Consider the following 21,011-nt stretch of genomic DNA (forward strand, 5'->3'; position numbering starts at 1 on the left):
CTGATGAAAGGCAGAAAAGATGAAAATGCTGCCTGCATCTTGATTGCCGGGTTTAGGGGGAGGAAACCAAGGGGACAAAGCCAGGGACCTTCGCGATGACCGACCCACCCCGGTGACAGCCCTTTGGGGCTGTGAGCCAGCCCGGCTTCCCCGCGAGCACGTGCTGGGGTTGGACCTAAACACGGAAAGAACAAGTCAGGTTCAAACTTATATTAATTTTATTCACATTTCCAGAAGAAAGCATCGGTGGAGTGCAACATCATGGCTAGTGTCGAAAAGCTCAAGTATTTGGTTTAAAACAGGCAAACATTTCAGAGGCTGAACCGAGACAACAGGCGCACGCTCCCTTCCCCTGCACGTGTTTCCAGTTCAAGTAATAGGAATTTCAAAAATAAGCTAGCTCATCACATGATGGAGAGGATGTCAAAAACTTTAAAGCTTTCTGTGGTATAAATCCCTAAGCAGGGCATGAAAGTAGCAGGCAGGAAATCTTCTACAGCTGAACTAGCTTATCCCTTGGGCTGAATGTTTTTTAATTTTTTTCCTTTGGTTGTCGAGTTTTGCTATCAGTGTTGCCGAACGGTTCTGGCCAACTTTAATGCGATTTATTACCCAGAGCACAAATTTGCTACTACTGGATTACAAGGATGATCACTGGTGACGGCACAGAAAAATTTTAAGAGGACCCTCTACCGAGAAGAAAAAGAGAAAAAGAGACAAATTTGATTGTTTTGGATTCCAGAAACAGGGATACAGAAGCAAAACATATCCAGAAAAAAGTTCCATTTTAATTGAGAACTGAAACTTCTCAAATGCACTGCTGGCCCACGGAAGGTTGTCACAGCTCCGGGTTGCTTTTAAGTAATATATTTGTATTTCTAAGTGACTTCTGGGTTCATTTGGCCAACAGCTGGTTTCTGCTGACATTTAGCACACAACAAAAGCCTCCTAAAACCAGGTGGCATTAATCAGTTTCAGCTTTGGTCACGACAGAGATACAACTTTTGGCTTTCTGCTTCAAAGTGCATGTTTCAAATTAGACAACAAGGCATTAGACAATCAATTAGACCCCTTGCCTTGACACAGGCCTTGGTGAGGACCGGGAAAAGGCAGAGCTGAGCCAGTACGGGCAGAGTCTGGGGGCAGAAACAAGTCACTGAGCCGCACGTGAAAGTGGGGCTCCCTGATGCAAGCGAAACGGCATCAGCAACCAACGAATTCCTAAGTTATGAGGCTAAAAGATGAGCTGGTTTAGTTTTTTTTCTGTCTTGTAAATATTAGGGAATTTTAAACTTCTCCAGTGAAGACATTGGAAATCTTCTTGCCCTTGCGTTATTACGAAATTGCTTGATTTTATTAGAATATAGCTATATTTGGAAAAGGAGTCAGTAATAGCTGCGTGCACATTCTTGCTTGCTCTGCAAAGACAATTATCGGATTACAAAAAAAGGCACAAGAAGCACATTCCTCCTCCTTCTATCCCTAAAAGGGTTCCTCCTTCCTCCTTGCTGAAAGCACTACTCTCGCTGTCACTGAACAAACTCCAAGTACACATTTTCGTCTTTGATCCAGCTGGCTTGGAAGCCTCTAGGATTAAAGATTTCTCTTCTGTTTGAATAATTTCAGTGACTAGAATCTCATTGCTTGTTTCACCGATTCTCTTCATCCTCTATCTATATATAGTAAAAGAGATGAAATAATGCTATATTTTGTTTTATTGCTGGAGGCAATCTACTGACCCTCAACTCGGTGTCCCAAATGAAAGAGGTAAAATAGAAAATCCAGCAGGACCTGCTTGCTGGAAACAAGAGCAAGGCAAAATTGCACTCACTCCACCTGACTGGGTGTCACAGAGGGGTAAACTGGAGCAAAGAAGGGCTCAGGGTTATTTAGTGAGTCGGTGGAGAGCCAGCTACAGCTCCTCTGCTCCAGTTGTCAGGAAACAATTTTGCTTTGCCTAGAAGGCGAGTTGTGTCAAGAGTCCCGGACATGCCACTTACAATTCAGGTTTTCACATTGACGCTGGATGCGCAGAGTGGGATAAAGGAATGTGATTCTTTGGTGAATATCCTGGTTACCATACTAAAAATGTATTTTAATAAATTAAATTCATATCTTGTCAAATCCTTAACACTGCATTAAATGACTCTCCTGCAGCTGCCTAGCTGATATTTCATGTTTCAGCTATTACATATCCCACCAACCCTATGTCTTCTCTGCGGAAGGCTTAAACTCCTTAACATCTTATACAAAAATAGAAAGTATGGAGACAAACTGCTCTATATATTAATCCCGGACTGAATGGCTTCAGCGGTGTTGATTTTGCTCTATTTACAACTTTAAGGAACTCACTACTTCAGGCAAGTCACAAGGACCTTCTCGGCAGCTGAAGGTTGGACAAAGGACATGGAGCAACTGGGAAAGGAAGACCAAGTGCATTCCTCGTGTTGTGATGCAGTCATGGACAGCGTGTTCATTTTCTTCCCAACGGCTCTCAGGGAAGCTGCAGGACTGGGACTACGGCAACACCACTGGTGACAAAGATGCCAAGTACAGGAGAGAGTTTGACGTGCCTATGGATGGATCATATCTCATCATGAAGTGCCCAGACAAATTCATGCAACCCTGGGCAGAGGCTGATGGCGCGCCTGCCTTCGACAACACCGATACTCCCAGTGCTCGGAAAGGTTCATGCACACAGGATTCAGCCCGGCTGCTCTGACTGAAGAGGTGAAAAGGCTTCCCTAGCTAAGCACGTTCTAGCTGAACTCCAGAAGAGCCAAATATCTATCAGGGTGGATGGCCAGAGCAAGAGCCACGTGCTAACGTGCTGCCAGGCATGAACGGCAACACTGAGCTGAGGCCCAGCAGAGCTCAGCGCTCCTCCCAGGGCTCCCATTGCAGGAGGACGGCTCTGGAAGTAACAGCATGGAAATCGCCCCCCCAGGACACCGTGGTCCCATGTGCATGTTCATATAACTACAGTCAGACTTTGAGAATAGCAGGAAATACTCGTGCCCCCCTCCCACCAGGAGAGCACAGACTGGATGGAGAGGGAGCACAGCCACAAGCTTTGCTTCCTCCCTGATGCAGATTAACTCTCTCTTTCGAGACGTAATTCTTACCTCGCTTTGCTGTCTGTTCTAACCCTGGTTCCCCTCCAGTCAAACTTCCCTGTGTGCTCTGCCTGCTTGCCACTAGAGAGGCAGAAGAGCTGGTGCCCTGCTGCTACAGCACACTGACTCTTCGGTAGAATAGACCAAAGTCCACCTGGAAGCTGAAAAGGCTAAAGCACTAAGTGTTCATGAGTTTCGATTGTTCGAAAATAAAAGCAAGCTGTTTCTAGGAAATCTGTTTGCATCTGTACGCATATACTGGCCACTGCTGGGTTTCCAACTCACATTCCTAGCATTTGGCTGACAGTGGAGAGGACAAGAATGAACCCATCAAACTCCCAAGTGCTCCTGATTGTGCCATTTTGCCGTAAGATGTTCCTGGTCCAGACAGCAGCTGCACGAAAGCACTGAAGGGAGAACTACAGCTAAAATACTAATCTCCTGTGGGAGACATCTGTATGAGAGATCTTTGCCTACCCAAAGCCTATCTACACAGGGCTTGCTTCCTGCTCTCTGGTGACATGAATGAGAACATTTTGCTTGTTACCAGAAATGATGCAAGCCATCACTGAAGGAAACCCTTCGCCCATGCCACCTTTCTGCTGCGGTGTAAGCAGCCCAGTACCAAGGGTATCAGAACAACTAGGGTCAGTAGGAGAAACGGGAATTTAAAAAGCAGTCCTGAAAAGGTCAGCTCTTGAGTCACAGCATTGAAGGATACAGGTGAGTTGCTCTGAAGCGCATCTTTTTCCTATTTTCTTACCCTCTTTTCTCAAAGTTTTTATACATATAGAATATATTAAATATGGTGGCGATACCTCAGTCTCTCTTTCAGGCACTATCACTGGACACAGCCGTCATGTTACTCATCGCTTTCTTCTTGCTATTGCAGCTCCACCAATGTTACCCTGGATTCCCCTTATAACCGGAGGTTTCTTCTAGATCTCAAAAAGAGATTGATATATCAAAACCAAATTCAGTTACAAAATATAATAATATCCTCTTCTTGGAAGTGAAGCTGCCCCATATTCCAGACTGTGGCAGGATTTTTATGTCCTCAAAATATTTTTAATAAGATCTACTTAAAATACATCTGAGTACCAATCTGCCTGTTCGGCACGTTGTAACGCTCTCAGTTGAAGATCCATTCCCTGTCAATTCCTCATGGGCTCTGCTGAAGGACTCTTCTCAATTGTCTTCTGCAGACTTGAACATGAGAATGGCATTGTAGATCTTCAGGGCCGGACCCAGCTTGATACCGAGTATTTTAACTATGTCGCTCTGGTTCAGGAGCAGGAAGGCCTCACCATCTATCTGCTAGAGGTTGGAAACACAACGTAAGATAAAGATTACCATCAAGAGAGAAGCAGGATTCTCACTTCTGGTCGTTCAGTTAAACAATGTACTTTGAACTGAGGAATGAAAGTACGAACAAAGGTCTGAAGACACACCTTGTACTTCTCCCTAGTTCTGGCACCCACACCCATGAGGATCCCAGGCATGCCGCCCTTCCCAAGGGTCTCTGACCTCGTTTAGCAGCCCTTTTTCTAGAAATAGAGAAGCCCAAGTGTAGGCAAGGCTTATGGGGTGACCATGAAGAGGATGCTCATTCAGTAGACTTTATATTCACTGTAATTGCTCTAAACAGCCAACAACTGTCAAAAATCCTATGGTCTATTCACAATCTGTGGCCAGAAATTAGGTCAGGAAATCCAGAATGTGAGCCTTCAGGAGGCAGCTATCCAAGAATTAATATATTACACTGATCTATGATGATTAGAAATATAAGATCACCATTTCCTAGTGCATTCATTACATACTGTCACTGCATAGGCTCTTCGACCCCTGTTAAGCTGCTCATGGTAAAATTTAAAGCCAAAAAGCCTTTTTTTCCTGCTTCTTTTTGTTCAGCTCTGCTAAAAATCTTATAGATGAGAAAAATTCCTGAGACGTGAACATCTGGCTACTCTCACAACTAGGACATACTACATCCGCAGACACAAGTCTCTGTCTAAAAGAGAAACAGGAGGCTATTGTGAAATTGTTTTCAACGACACTAAATTGGCTTGCTTAGCACATGGTAAAAAAGATCATGTGCTCTACAAAGTAAGGTATAGTAAAGACAGGTAATCTGTCTAGACTTCTACACACTCCCTCCTAATCCATCAGCAAGGAGATATTCGACCAGATTCAAAGTAAGCAAGCAAAAAACATACCACCTTGCAAAAATACAGGATGCTCTAGGTGGCAGTGAGTGAAATCATGCCATATTATTTCAAGAAGAGGTTAAAAATTTACTTGGGTTTACAAGAACATCCACAGAGACAACACAGATATAATTAATATAAACTCCAAATGCTGCAGGGAAGAAGCCAAAGATTAATGGACACGGACAAACAGTATGTGTCTCCCCAAGTTGTTCCATTAAAGTCCATTTACAGGGACTGACAGCATCTCATCCTCTCACTTGATGTTCACCAGTGCAGCGGACAGCACCAGACACTCAACTCATCCAGAATAACAGTTATTGTATTTCTGTAGTCTTCCTAACTAGAACTTTTTTAGATGTCAATGACTGGTGGAAAAGGATACATTGAATAAACTTGAACAAACATATAATTAAGGCAAAGAGATGGGAGCCAGGAGATTTGGTTTCCCCTTCTCTACCCACATAAGAGACTGTCAGTAAGTTACTTCATCTCCCAGTACGTACACTGGAAATCATAGCAGTGCTCCCAGTCCACAGATGGCCACACAATGTCCCCGAATGTTCTGCGCAGGCTGCCTAGAGTCTACACTACTGCAATGAACATGCTAAAAATAGCTTGAAACAAATGGACTCCTGCTTAAATGAAATAATATAGAGTCAAGAGTAGCAGAAAACTGCTGGAAAACAGCCCTACATTTCAAAATGCTTTTGAGTCCAATATTCTTACTATGCTTCATTTTTACTGTGCTGCCTCAAAGATGCTTATTTTAAACAGACCTTCCCTGGACTGGACCTAGAAACAAGCACAATATCAGTGGCTGTGCTTTATTATTAATTTCTCCGTTCCATCTTATTTGGATGGTTTTTAAAATTCTGTGCACAATTTGTTCTCTTCATTCCTAATGTAAGCAGCAACTTATCCCTTCCCCTTCCTTCCCCCCGCCAAGAAAAGTCTGCAAGGGACATATTTATCCTAAAAGGAGAGCATTCAAAGGCCTGATTACAGCTAATGGACAACACGGGTGGAGTTCAGCAATCCCAGTCACTCACACCTGAATTCTGGCCAAAGCCAAACTGCTAAAAGGGTTTTAATTTCAAACTGACAATTTGGTTTGAGCATAAACCTGAAAAACCACCTAAGCCCCTCTCATTTGGCATAGGGAATCATACTTTGAGGCTGCAGAAAGGAAGGTATTAAAATAGCACGTGGCTTTGCGCTCTCTGAACCAGAAAGCGGTCACTGGTTTTTCAGGACCCGTTTAAGTTATGGCTAGAAGAAATGAAATACATTGTGAATGGCTGGATTCAACAGAAGACCTGCTAGTTACATCTTACCTACCAAACTCTCACCTCTGAACACATCTTCACTAGAAATCAGGACTCACCTTTTACACTTATCTACACTGAAAAACTGGTTCCGTCCAATAAATTTTATTATTCCCACTACATTCAATTAAACAGCATTCCACTATATTGTTACATTGTGAACAGTGCTTTTTGCAAGCCTCCATTTCTTTTGCTTTGTATTTTGTGTGTGTGCATGTTTTTTAAAACAAGGCAAAACAAAATACAGATACATAAATCCCATAAAATACACTACAGCCTGATTCATCCTGAAAGGAAGCCAGCTCTGGGGAGCAGTCATCTATTAAAAACCTGCCCTTTACAGTCGCTACAATGTGCAGTGCTTTTCCTCCGTACAGAGGGTGGCTCAGCGCCACACAGAACAGAGAAGGTACAGCCCCTTCCCTCAATCTCTTACAATCAGAGCAGTAAAGCTGGGATGATAGAAGGGGAGTTTCATCTGTGCAAATTTATCAGGGGCTCGTAAGGAACCTCCAAGTTATACCTGCAATGTAACCGGAAGCTGAAGCTCTCAACAGAGCCTAAGTGTCAATGACCCACACAAAGAAGTGTGCTAAGAAAGAGGACAGCCATATCCTGCGCTATCTGAGGTTTCTCAGAAGCCACGGTGAACGTGCCACAAACAGGGAACAGCGTCCAGCCCAGCAAGTGGCAGCAAAGACAGGACACACTGCGTGCAGGGGATGCTCTGATTTCCCAGCCGCTGCTTGTTCAAGGAAAGGTTCCCCTCCTGCTCTCACCTCAGCCCATGGGGGAAGCCAGCAATTCCTGGGAAATCCTACGACTGCCACCCTCACCCAGAGAAGCAGGCATATGTGCTCGTTAGAGGGAGCAGATGAGATCTTCATCGCACCATTCCAACGGGACATCTTTATAACGATGCCAAACCCACTACACAATAGTCCAAGACAGGATGTTAAGCATAAGCTCATTGATTGGAACTGCAGAGGAAATTTAAAGCAGTAGAATCTAATTAGCCATGCTGGAGAATTCAGCTCGATGCTGAAGCTGTCTCCTAAATGCCACAGGCTCTTTAACGACAAGGTCTGAGCGTGTCTATGCTCTCAGCACTGTAAGTCCAGAGTAACTGGGTACAAAACCCCCTCGCTGCCACCAAACCCGCCAGTCGATGGATTTGGGCAGACTTGACTTACCTCCTCCCTGAACACAGACGCTTGTTCTTTGCAGCCAGGTAAACGCTGGATAAAGCTTACCACCTGGAATTACATTTCAGAAAAGAGAAACACAGACCATTAAAATGGGATATCACCAAGCAAAAAGGTCTCAGTCCTGTGTGAGAGACGCAAGAATTTTGAAAACTTTAATACTTACAGCTCTCCCACTAGTGAAGGGTATATATGAAAAACATTACTGAGTTGTTGCTGCAGCACCCCTGCAAAGTGTATTCTGGTTACCCATAATACTTCCTGTGCTGCCTTCTGACCACTTATCTTTCTGTAAGAGTCCAGCTTCTCCATTGCTCGAAAGGGTCCTCATAAAATATCAACGTGATTTTTACAGATTAAAAGTATATGGCTATACTATCTTAAAGCCACCCACAACTTCACTGTCTCTACAGTACGGCTGCAAAGTAAAATTAAAAAAAAAAAAAGGATTTAGACAGCTTCCCATGATGACATCCCTTTAAGAGACAAAATAAACCAACCGAATCAGTACTGCTGGTTTAGCGACACACAGAAGACAGAAGGGCTGGGAAGGAATTTTGGTTTTATTTATTCCATGGTGGGTGCACAGGACCCACGGAACCAACAATATTAAAGGAGTAAAAGTTAATTTTACCTTTCACATTAGGGAAAACCTTTCTAAACAGGAAATCTGTTAACATTTGGAATAATCACCCCGGAGACATGCAAGCAGCCCTTGGATTACATTATATAACACAAAGTAGCACGAGGAGCAGTCCTGAACACAGCAGAGGATGACTTAATATGTATTGTCTTCTCCAGCTGCAGTTTCACTGGTTCATAGGAGATTTGTATATTGAGGCATAATAAGATCAAACATCTCATGCTAATTGGATGCTCCCTTGCAGGAACAGCTCTGTTTCATGAGGCTTATTCACTTGAGTTATTACAGATGTGACATTTCTTCCTACGAACACAAACAAACACTTAGGAGGGGTCACCATCAAATATAAGCTTCCCCTCAACTCACGACTGTCAGACTCTCTCCTAAACCGTGTCACTGCATCTCCAGCTGATCCCACCACTTGACTAATACTCATTTCCTTCCCCCAGTTCCGACCACGCAGGAACGGAGCTGTCAGCGTGCCCTCCGGTTTTGCTCTAGCCTGGCAGAAGCTGATTTTTGGTGAGCAGCCCTGACTCCCGTTGTTTCTGTTATGTAATCTGAAAGCAGAGCATCCCTCTCATGTTTCGTCCTTATCTTCTGCTAGTAGGGACAGCTCCATTTTCAAGAGAACCCCTAAAATCCACGTCTCCATCAGGCAGCGACTCCAAATTTTCTTCTGTAGAAGTGCAAACTCCTATTATAAACAAATAACAAAATACTACTTTCCTTTTGAATTCCTCTCCCCCTTATAATTAAAACACAAATGAAAATCCTTCTGCAGGGTCTGGTACCTTCTGGAATTTAAGAGACTGTTGGACCCCTGGGGCAAGGCAATAAGTGCCCTTTAGTGTCTATGGTACTGAGAGACTGGTAGAAATCTCCAGGGAATGATCTGAGCTTGCCTTGCTCCTCTGTCCCTCCCTGCACAATTGCTGCTGGCTATTGTCACAGACACTGAGCGACAGGCCTTTGATCTGTCCCAGAAGTCATTTGTACAGACACTGCAAGCACTCTGTGCCATGAGAGTGGCCTTTTAAACAAACAGGAGTCTTGGGGTTTACCACAAATGGAGAAAAGAGAGGGAAGGAGGATACAAGAGGAGAATACAGGAGAGAAGGTCCCCAGGATGTGGGCCAGACCCTTGGTTCCACTGAGTCTGGCCCACTACCGCAGGGGAAGGAGAGCCTCCACACCAAGATGTGGCACTTGAGGCACAAGGGACCCTTGGGTGCACAAGGCCACAACACAGTAACACCACAGGCTAGAGGAAACCAACACAGCCCCACAATGGTGGCAGTGAAGCCCTGAACCAAGGGAAAGGGTGAGGCCAGAGGGCTCAAGATGAGGGTGGGAGAGGAGTTGGACAGGTTGGGAGCACAGTGGGATTAGGGAGCTCAGGGCTTTTCCCTTGAGGAGGTGAACGCCTGCCTGCGCTTCCTGCTGGTAACAACCTCAGTGCTCACTGAGCTGTATGGGGGGAAGCATCTTACACTACAACTGCACACTGGTAAAGGGAAGGGGGTTGAAAAAGAGCTTTATGTAATTCTGAGAACACCTTAGAAACTCCATGCAACCCATACGGGAGGGTGCTGCCGCAATCCCGGATGCGTGTGATATATTGAAATCAGCACAGTTATTTGTGCACTTTTCTGGTAAAGCTGGAAGGTAGCCTCATACGGCACCCCTTTAATACCAAGCTGTAACAGAACTGACAACGCCTTGGGAGACTACGCAGAGAGGAGCTGCGCTTAACTGGGATTTAGCAACCCACAAGCAACTAGCGCAAGGACAGCTGCCCCACAGGTGTTAGCATCTGATGCAGGATTAACTAATGAACAATACAACTCTAGCACATATTAATGTTCTTCTCTGATTCAACATCCTTCACTAGCTGTGCTCTGAAAACATGACAGGAACTTTTCAACAAATAACAAAGCTGCATTAAAACAACTACTCTTGTTGACTGTTCAGTGTTACCAAGAGTTTCCTAGCTTGAGGGCCCCTAAATGCTGCTGCTGCTGCTGCTATGTCATTTCAGCTGTTCTCAACCAACAGAGAAATCAAGCAATTTTTTTTCCCTTATTGTGGGTTTTATAAAATAAGAACAGTTTTTCAGTCTGAAACCAAAGGAGAATTTTACACCCCCATCACTCTTGTTTCAGAACAGCAGAATGGCCTCCTTTGTGCAGCAGAGTTCAAAGCACAACCCAAAGGCAAATGTTTGCCCTGTAGGAAGATGTTAGGAGCCCAAATGCCGACAGATCAAATCTACTTTGGACTCACTAAAACACAGAAAGTCCTGCTGCTTTCATCTTCCAGGCCCGCGGCTACATTTCACTGCACATGCTGATCCTGCAAGTGCTCATACAGAGGCCAAATTGATTCCTATGGGAACGTGATGAACAGAATTTGCAAAACCAGATCCACTTTATTGAAATTCAAGACAAAACCCGTAATGACTTTAGCCAGTCCATTGTGGTGCTGCAACTGATCTTTTTAATGTGCCATTCGCACTCCTACTGGCAGCTGAAACTTCATCTGTTGTTTCAGGCTGCAGTGCAGAGCACAGTTCAGTGTATGCTGGGTTTTGAAGCGCTATATCCAGACTGCCCTGCATTCATGCCCTGTGGTCCCTGCTTACATTCATCCGTTATCAAACTAATATCCCAGTTAAATTTACCCAGCAGTTGCTTTAAAGGTCAACTGCAAAGGACAAATTTTATCTGGCTTGTATCCTGACTCTGGTCCCTCACCAACCAGCCTCAATGTTTTATCCAAAAGAAAAAGATTCTGATTTTCACGTCAGAGGATTAACTGCTTCTGCCTTTACTGATTTTCTAAAATACCTTTTGGAAAAATCATTGGAAGCTTTCTCAAAAGAAGGATACGAACAGCAAATCTTTCAGAGAGATTTTTTCCTCCTTGCTATGAATTTAATTCAAACACATTTTCATTAGCAAAATACCCCCCTCAAAAAAACAACAAAAAAAGGACCAAGTTTTAAAACTTGAAAAAACCCTTAAAAAATAGAAAAGCTGGACCTGAGGTGACAACATGCACTGGCAGCCCAGAAAGCCAACCATACCCTGGGCTGCATCCCCAGCAGCGTGGGCACAGGGAGAGGGAGGGGATTCTGCCCCTCTGCCCCGCTCTGGTGAGACCCCCCGGGAGTCCTGCGTCCAGCTCTGGAGCCCTCAGCACAGGACAGAGCTGGAGCTGTGGGAGCGGGGCCGGAGGAGGCCCCAGCAATGATGCGAGGGCTGGAACCCCTCTGCTGGGAGGAAAGGCTGGGAGAGCTGGGGCTGTGCAGCCTGGGGAACAGAAGGCTGCAGGGAGAGCTTAGAGCAGCTGCCAGTACCTGAGGGGGGCCTACAGCAAAGATGGGGAAAAAATTATCAGCAGGGCTTGTTGCGATAGGACAAGGAGTTAATGGCTTTAAACCAGAAGAGGGGAGATTCAGACTGGATACAAGGAAGAAATTTTTTACAACAAGGGTGGTGAAACCCTGGCACAGGTTTCCCTGAGAGGTGGGAGATGCCCTGTTCCAGGAAACATTCAGGGTCAGGTTGGATGGGGCTCTGAGCAACCTGATCCAGCTGAAGATGTGCCTGCCCAGGGCAGGGGGGTTGGACTGGATGGCCTGTAAAGGTGCTTTCCAACCCAAACCAGTCTATGATTCTGTGAAAACAGCCACCCCAGTTGCTCTTGCCCCTTCACAACTGCTGTAGCTCCCATCTCCTGTGATACTCCAATCCCACTGGACTCCTAGCAGTCCTCTAGCATGAAGTGCAAAGTCAAGACTGCATTTATCTGATGTAAGAGGCACTTAGGGAAAATGCACTTTCTAAAAGTCTCTGAAGATCCTCTACGCATCACGAAGAATGGCACCTTTTTCCTGTTTTGCAGATTACCTACATCCTTGCAAGCGCAACATTACATCACATTTCTCTTGAATTAAATGGCCTGTGATTAAGCACCAGGATCCAAATTGTCACCACTTCCCAAGCAGAGATACAAATATTATTTATGCCCAAGGCATCGAGGCAAAAACCAACTACTCAGCACACAAAAGATACCAGCTTTTTCACATGCCACCTAATTACAGGAGACATCTCAAGAGCCAGGACTGCAGAGACATATCCCCAGCTGCACAGCTACCTCCGTCAGAAATCAGGTCAGGCTGTGGGCAGTTTTGTTCCAGGGGAATCAGGCAGGGAGACGCAGGAGGAGTGGGCATGTGCAGTTTGGAATTATCTGCAACGTAAACGTGAATCAGCAGCAAAGTCACAGGAGAGGGGGAGGGAGATCAGAGAGAAACAGAATCTGCTGTCAGAATCATGTTTCAGGCCTGAGGACTGAAAGATCAAGGGGTAAATAAATAAACAAAGAAAGGGAGGGAATCCTATTCAGGGAAATAAGCCGTGGACACCAGAGGGTTAATAGGGATCCTTCCCCTCCCTTATAAAGGGACTTGGGTATAACTTCTAGCTGAGTCAGCTACAGCATAATGTAAAGCAAACAGAAAAGCACAGGAAAGAAAAAAAATAAAGATGCTTCCAATTAGCACTCCAGAAGAGGAGGGCTCTGCCATTCCCGCACCCCAAGAGAGCAGAACAGGGAACAGGTAACTCACCTCTTCCACAGTCCATTTGGCCACGTGTTTGGCCGTGAGGCCCGAGACCTCTGGCAAGAGCTTGCAGTGCTTCTCCCAGCAGAGATGGAGGCGGTGGGTCGGGTCAGAGGCCAGGGAAGGCATGAAGATGGACTGGTGGAGGGCCTGCTGGAGATCCAAATCAGGGTCTGGAAAAGGAAACCAGACAAGTCAGAGCGAGGCTTCCAGTAGGAGCAATTACAACACAGCAGGAGGAAGGGTCACACTCTGGAGGGAAAAGCAAGGGAGGGCGAGCAGATGGCCAGGCATGGCTACTGCGTGGCACGCCGAGCTTCCCACCCTCCTGAGAAGGAGAAAGAAAAAAAAAGATAAGATTGCCAGGCTAGAGGCTTTATCGTTAGCTTCTTTCCCTGGAAAATGATGTCATGCTGCTAACAGAGAAGATGTTTGCAGCGTTTTATTGACAAGGTGGAGGAGTTCTGGTAACAGCATCTTCGGCTGGAAACTAATGGCATCGTTCCAGCTCACAGCTGTAGCCAGCCCGCGAGGAGCGTGATGCGTGCCAGCCCATGGCCTGGGCTCGCCGCCTCCCCAGCAGACTGCCAGGCCAGGAGCACCGCGCGTTACCTCCAGACATCAACTCCCTCCTCATGTGTCAAGTGACAGAAGCTTTAGAAACCAAGGCAAAAAAAGGAAGAAATCACCCCTCCCTAATGAGATCACTCGAGCAGTGCAGAGTCATGGTCCTACAGGGACTTGCCTGGTTATACAACAGGAAGCAAAGCAGAGGATGGAAACAAGATGGGAAACATTCCTCTGGTTTACAGCGGTTAACCTGTGCTGTCCCCTCGCCCCCCGCCCTGCCCGGCTGCGTGCAGGGCGTGCAGGCTGCCCGGCGCCATCCCGTGGCAACCGTACAAAATTCCCATTTTACTCCTGTCTTCAGAAAGGTTCGGCGTGCCCGGCGCCTTACGGCTGCGCTGGGTTTGCTCAGTGTTAGCACAAACGGTTGTTAGTAGGATGGTGTGTAAGGATCTGTGGGGTGCGCCAGTCGCTACATGCAAGGCACAAAGGAAAACAGCATTATAAAGAAAAAGCAAATTTCCATGATTTGCCTGCTCCTCACCAGCCGAAGTGAAAAGCAGCGCTGGAGACAGAGCCTGATCTAGCAAAAGGTTGCTGCCCTGTCCTCAGCTGTGTCACCTTTCCTCATCTCCACCTGCTAAAGGATGTGGGACACCATCAAATACAGGTCTCTACTTCTAGTAATGAGACCAAAGAAGGAGGATTTTAAAAAATACAGCCTGAGTAAGAACTGCTCAGTTCAGGAGCTGATGTTCCTGGCGACAACAGGGCACAGGACTCTGCTCCTGGCAGGGCTGCCACTCACTCCTCACCTGTCTGCCGGCCTCCACAGCAGCGCGGGCAGCAGCCGGCCTTGCCCCCCACCTCCCCGCTGCAGGAGGTCCTACACGTGCCCAAGGTTTTACGCACTGCTGCGTCCTTGCTGAGTGGGCACTGCTTCTATCACAGATTGTCTCCTTTTCTTCACTAAGCCCAAATCCTCAGGGGTAAGCGTCCAAACCCCGATCTAAACAAATTACTTTCCCTTCGAGAAAGAAGCTGGGTTCTAATAGTTTAAATGTAGACGGGATGAAAGCTCTGAGTAATCACGAAATTACAGGTCAGTGGATTATTGCAGAATTTCCCCCCAATGATTTCCATCATTCTGTTTAAGGTGAATGTGAAGGGAGAGCAGCTTTCCCTGCCAGCTGCAACTGCAGCTCGTAGCTGGCAGACTCCTCCAGCTCTGACTGCAGAAGTCAGCACTAGGTAAAAACGAATACTAAAAAAAAAAAAAAAGCCAGGCACCTGTCCCAGTTTGTGCCTGCTTAGCTATTTTTGATTGGAGACTTATTACCATGTTAAATCCTCCTAAAAGCCTGGTCAGCTTGGTTCTCTGAAATGGCTTTTTATAGTAAATCTGAAAGTTAAGCATATGGTTTGCTAAAGCGATATCAGAATGCTTCTCTTCAAACTTAACCTGTCATGTGCCAGGAAAAAAAAAAGGCATTGTTTTTCCATTTAATTTTTTTGTTTCTTTTCCATCCTTAGGAGAACCTTAAAAAAGTCACCACCCAAAATGATTTCAGATTATGGTTCTGAATACCCAGGGGAGTCTAAAGAAAGAAGATGAAGGAACTTAAACTATCTGCCAGGTTTTGAGCAACTCTCCCTTGACGCCGCTGCTGGCTCCGTCAGCACAAGGGTCACCGACTGTTTGGGGAACAACAACCCCTTGCCACTTCAGAAGAGCATGCAGTGGCACAAGAGATGGTGCAAGCTTGTCTTACAGTTAATAAATATGAGGCTTCACTCAACAAAGTATTAAACATTTCACTTCTACGCAATTTTACATTCCTCTTCATTTTAAAGGAAGAAAGACCACCACTACCATTACCTCCAGCATGTGCTTTCTCTTGACTGTGGAATCAAAGACAAAAAAAGCTGTGAAGTTTGAAATGCTCCTTGTGACCATGTTATATTGCACATATATGGATACACATAGAAAAAGAAATAAAATTTAACCAACCTTTCCCATTGCCTTTCTGTTTCACCAGCTGGAACTTTATGTAGGCATGCGAGTACCTAAGCCTGAAAGTATCAATTACAAAACATATCAAAAGGTGCAGAAACTGATATAATTTCTTCTCTATACAGAAATTAATAGGACTTACAGGAACCAAAAACTTCTCCCTCTTAAAATAAGCAATAGCACTGCTCCGTCCCTGACCTCTCTAAGCTAAGGACTGTGCTATTAAATTCATGGCCAGAACTCAGATCTGAGTTTACTGCAGGAAAGAGAAGGCCCGAAATAACAGGAGGAAGGGAGAATTACCATGTTATTCTAAAACCCTATGCTGCAAATCTCTGATCAAATTGGGCCGTTCTAAGTTATGATTTGCATCTGCATTTCAGATATAGCAGCAGCATCAAGAAACCCAACTGTTAATGCATGAAAATACATCACAAAAATCTTCTTTACTTTTTTGGTTTGGCTTTGATATCTGCAGAGGAATCCTCTTCTACCCAGTCTCTCTCTTGATTGTTTTCAGACTGTTCCGACAGACTGTGAACACTGCTTTGACACGACTTTTCACTGCCTTGCGCAGATTTTCTGGAAAGATAGACAAATGATAGTAGCTAAGCTGACATCCTCGTTCCCTTTTCCCGCAGGAGAGCAAAGCTGGCTGCTCTCTGCAAGAGAGAGCAACCCCTACCACCTAGTGGTAGCAGCTTTCCTCTCCCCCACCATCATCCCCGGCACAGTACAAAGTGCTTTTTCACTCTTCAGCGCGGATTGAGAGATTATGTGAAATAAATCAGCCCCTGTGGACTGAGGCTCTGATCCCAGCAGCTACAAGAAACCCACTGAAGCATGTGTTACGGTGAAAATCAAGAGATTTAATATTGCTGATACCTCCAGATAACATTTAAGAGTCTCCATGACTGAGTTTGATGCATAAACCGAGGTACAGTCGCCCAAGGAAGGACAAGCAGCAGGGTGTTGTCAGATTTGCACCCAGAATTCAGACCTCCCACTACCAGGAAATGGAATACTTAGAAGAACAGAAATATATTACAATTTTACAATGCCATTTATTCTGGGAGAATCCGAGAGCTCCGGAGAGAGCTTTACGGTAACTGTGCCATTGAAATGCAGTCAGTTCTGTTGTTAGAATTAGGAAATGGAGATGCCTGCACATTAAGGAGGCACACTTTGGCCATGTGTGCAAGGGAGGGGAGAAAAGTATTCCTTTTTTCTGGACAAATGTATCTTGAAAATGTTATAAATCCAAGCAAACAAATGAACTTCAGAATTTATATAAGCCTTCATATACAACAAAGACCAAAAGTATTGCTGGAGTTTGCCCTAGTGAGACTGGATTCACACAGACAGAAGCTGACGACAACAACAAAAGCCTTCATGCCCAGGCCTGTTCCATGATACATTTTAACTGCCTCCTGCAGTCCAAGAAGTAATACACAGTTTGCTTCAGTGACACTCAATTCCAAGATTTCCATGTAAGAAAACAAAATATCTGAAGGAGCTCAGCTTGTTTGCCAAAGGATACACATACAGTCATCACACTACCAGTGTAAAGCAGCCAACTCTGGGGTGCATTGCAGTTACAGTTTAATACTGCAAAATAACCTTGTTTGACAGTTTTAGGACAGGAAATGCAGGAAAAGAATACATTTTAAATTGAAACAGCAAGGAAAAATTTATGGAGACAGAATGTAATTTCCTTTGTTGGAATGCGACCAGAGCAGCAGGATTAAGGAATCAAGAAACCTATTAAGGCATACGAGGGTATAAAAGTGCACTGCTCTGTGTTAAGAGTGTCTGGGGCATGGGTCAGTATTACAGACAGACGAACTCAACGCTCTGGTGCTTCACTGCCAATTCCTGTGTTTTTCAGCCCTGTAAAATGGTTTTGCTCCCCAGCACCCACCCAAGAAAAGGGTTCAGCTCACCTGGATTGTGGAGAGTCCTCCTGAGAAGACTCTCCTGCTCCCAGCAGAAACGGGGCAGGAGTCTCCAGCCTCTTGGCTTTCTGCATGCTATTGCTAGGGGAAGGTCTCTCCCCGCTCAGGCGGTCCTGTAACGAGCTTTCTCTGTTGAGGTTGACATCCGAATACGGGCAGCCAACTAACCTGTGTTATGGGGAAAAAAGGAAAAAAAAAAAAGAGAGAAGATGACGCATGTTCTTCAGTCATAGTCTTACCAGCCTCAGGCGGAAATATCCATCAACAAACCCAGAAAAAGTGAGGCCAAAAACATTCTGGGAGATGCTATTGCCCTGTTTTAGGTGCAGGAAAGCAGGGGACTACATGGCAAAATCAGAAACTAAACTCATGTTTTTAAAGAAAGAGTCACCTCAGAGAACAAGAGGAGCTATTCCTCTGTAACCTGCTTGTCTGAACAGCATTTCATGAAACAAGAGAGTTCTGCAACTTTCACTCTCAAAAATTAAAAGCCCTTTACCACATTATATACCACTAGATCTTCAGATCTCCCAAGTGAGACTGTTTTCTCGCTTTCTAAAATAGTTTAATCATGAAAAACCTGCCTTTTCCAAGAGCACATAAGGCCGAGCACAAAACATGAACTCTCTCTCCTCACTCTTACACTTTAATAACCTATGCACGCTCTCTCCCCTCTTTAACTGTCTCCTTGCATGCTGTTCCTGGGTATATCATTTTACCAAAAAATACCTTCAGTAATGCTGGAATGTAGAAACTGGAGTGAATTAATCTATGTTGCATTGCATTCCAGTGGTAATGATTATATTGGTATAAACAGAATTTATGATGAAACAGCACATTTAGACACAAGAGGGAGCTGCAATTGCAGTTATAACTATCTCCAGAATAAACACCCTGAGATCATTCCAGTGCAGTGCAGGTACTTGTTGCTGCATTATCATTATGGACAGCAGTCAGACTCTCACAGGCAAAACCCCCACAAGATCTCATGTACATACGTATAATGTGTTCCATATCGTGGTCCCCTGACATGACCGATACCATGGCAGCCTGGAGTAGGACATGCTTGTCCCACTGTTCCCACTCGATCAACAACACCTGGCAACAAGAAAAAAAAGTTATACAGATTTGTAAAATGCTCCCTGCATCTGAAGAGCAGGCTGCTCTTAGCAAAATTATTCAACACTACAATACGATGTTGTCTACTTTACCTAGAGGGACTTGTAAAGCATGTCCAGTTTTTCCACACCAGCCTACTGGATGAACATCAGGGCTGTCTGCGTCGACCCAGAAATCATAATTACGGTCCCAGCCATCAAAATGTATCTAAAAGAAGCACACAGTCTCAGTGAGAGATACAGTTAAGGACATGACTCAGCTTTTATTTTAACTTCCCCCTTTGTTTCACCTTGCTCAGCTCGGGGCTGATTCATTCAATCTTTCAGTCAAGCACAATCGTCCTTTGTGCTCGGTGTAACTATTTGTTTTCCTGACCCCTAAATCTATGTTTTACAGAACAGCCAGACTCTGGTGACACAGTCAAACCACAGGGCCTGCAAGAAAGCACAGACCACAGGGTGTTCCAGCACACTCTATACTCCAAGACCAGATCTATGCAAACACAATTGCTTATTTAACTGTTTTGTTTTCTGAGGATCCCAAAACACAATAAAAGCCAACAAGTTTGGTGAGTTTTGCAGTGAATGAGCTTGAATTTTCTACTGGACAAAGGGACTCGTAATAGTTAGCGCAGATCCAGGTCAGGTTAACACAGACCAAGGATCACTGCAGTTTGAAGGCTACTGGGTTGTCTATGTGGCCAAGTTTCAAACGAATGTGTGAACTGAGTATCATGCTACTGTATGTTGGCAGAACTTGACTTTTGCTTGCAATCACAGCGATGAGACTGAGAATCAAACAGCTGATAAACAGCGAACTCTACCCGTGCCCACATAATCATCCTTTGGGAAGGAGACCTGTGGCCGAGGAGCCTCCACCAGAGCAGCCGCCACTCTAGCTGGCTGATCTCAGAAGCCAAAGCACACCAGATTTTTCTGACAATACACTAATGTGAAAAGAATTAGTTAAAGTGCATTTATGTAACAAATTTATATTGGAGAATGAAGCTGCTTCCTGCATGCGCCAGGATTTAATTTGCTTTGGGTTTTCCATTAAATATGCTAGGAAAAAAAAAACCTGTCAGGTAGCTTCCCACTAGCAGAACATTAATGCTGCCTTCACCTGCACAGATCACACAGAAACCGCTATGAGATGGAAAATCACGCTGTCAAACGTTATTTCAAAATAGTTACATTAAAACAGTAACTAACAATACCAGGCAATTCCATCATATTTCATCAGGACAAAACAACAGAAATAACTTCCAGCTGGGCAGGCCTGCAGGCTAGATCATCTGCAAGGCCTTTGTTTGCTGCTCCTCATACCAAATGGGTATTTTTTCTGTACTGCCAATCTCTATGTTCCTCAGCACAACGGCTTTGCACTGTGACACAAGGTCATACCTTTATACGATGGTCGTCTTTGTCAACTATTGTTGCCACTCTTATCAAGATGGGATTTCTTCTGTCCACAGCCTCTAACTTCATATTAACTTGGAATCCGTGAGCAGAACGCTGCAAGAGAGGATTGTAAGCAGAATGCTAAAATGTCTGGGCGCTCAGAGCTAGTCATCTGCTCTGAATAAAATGCGCTGAAGTTTTCATCAACCATTCAAATGCCTTTGCAGCTTTGGCCCCTGATCTCACACAGCAGACTGATTCGGAGGTTGAAATCAGAGTTACCTAGAGGATTAAGCTGGCTGTTTATCACCAGCCCAAAACTACTCGCGAGGAAGTCTGAGCTGTCTCAGTGCAGAGGAGAATTTCACAATTCACAAGAGCAAGAGGCACTTCCCTAACAGAAAAAAGGCCAGATACACAAACTCCACCAACACAGAGACTCAGCAGTCTGACAGCAAAACTCCCCCACACAGGAGAGGGATGATCTCACATCTGACAAGGACAGTGGCCTGCTCACCACTGTCTCACACCTGAAACACACCACTGCGTGACACGTCTCTTCACTACACTACGTGACATCCTTCTCGGCATCTGGATATTGCAGAGTTACCTTCACCAAGCAGGTTACCATCTACTTCTTAGGACAACACCTGCATCTGCTTCTTAACGATGACTGCTGACAGCTGCAGGGCTGGGACACAAGAGCAGCTCCAGCTGCAGGAGTCTCCCACCTGCAGTTGCTGACTTGCCCTTTCTCTCAAACCCCAGCACTCAAACTACTCTGTAAAAAATCCAGAATGTCCTCTGACCTGAGGCATGCCCTTCAC

At 45.1% G+C, this 21,011-nt stretch overlaps 1 protein-coding gene across 2 annotated transcripts in view; it reads right to left on the reverse strand.

Annotated features, from left to right (window-relative positions):
- Positions 1-200: 200 nt before the first annotated feature.
- The window catches only part of LOC104338113 (lethal(3)malignant brain tumor-like protein 3), a 38,250-nt gene continuing 17,439 nt past the window's right edge, over positions 201-21,011 (reverse strand). For both annotated transcript variants that reach the window (XM_075438063.1, XM_075438064.1), the window contains 9 exons: positions 20,188-20,298; positions 18,877-18,991; positions 18,664-18,763; positions 17,654-17,833; positions 16,161-16,292; positions 15,708-15,769; positions 13,136-13,302; positions 7,845-7,907; positions 201-4,433 (listed from right to left, as the gene is read on the reverse strand). In XM_075438063.1, coding sequence (XP_075294178.1) covers positions 4,305-4,433; positions 7,845-7,907; positions 13,136-13,302; positions 15,708-15,769; positions 16,161-16,292; positions 17,654-17,833; positions 18,664-18,763; positions 18,877-18,991; positions 20,188-20,298 — 1,059 coding nt within the window. In that variant the 3' untranslated portion in view covers positions 201-4,304. The remainder of the gene's footprint in view (positions 4,434-7,844; positions 7,908-13,135; positions 13,303-15,707; positions 15,770-16,160; positions 16,293-17,653; positions 17,834-18,663; positions 18,764-18,876; positions 18,992-20,187; positions 20,299-21,011) is intronic.

This window comes from Opisthocomus hoazin, chromosome 17 (genome assembly GCF_030867145.1).
Source record: "Opisthocomus hoazin isolate bOpiHoa1 chromosome 17, bOpiHoa1.hap1, whole genome shotgun sequence".
NCBI classification, from domain to species: Eukaryota; Metazoa; Chordata; class Aves; order Opisthocomiformes; family Opisthocomidae; genus Opisthocomus; species Opisthocomus hoazin.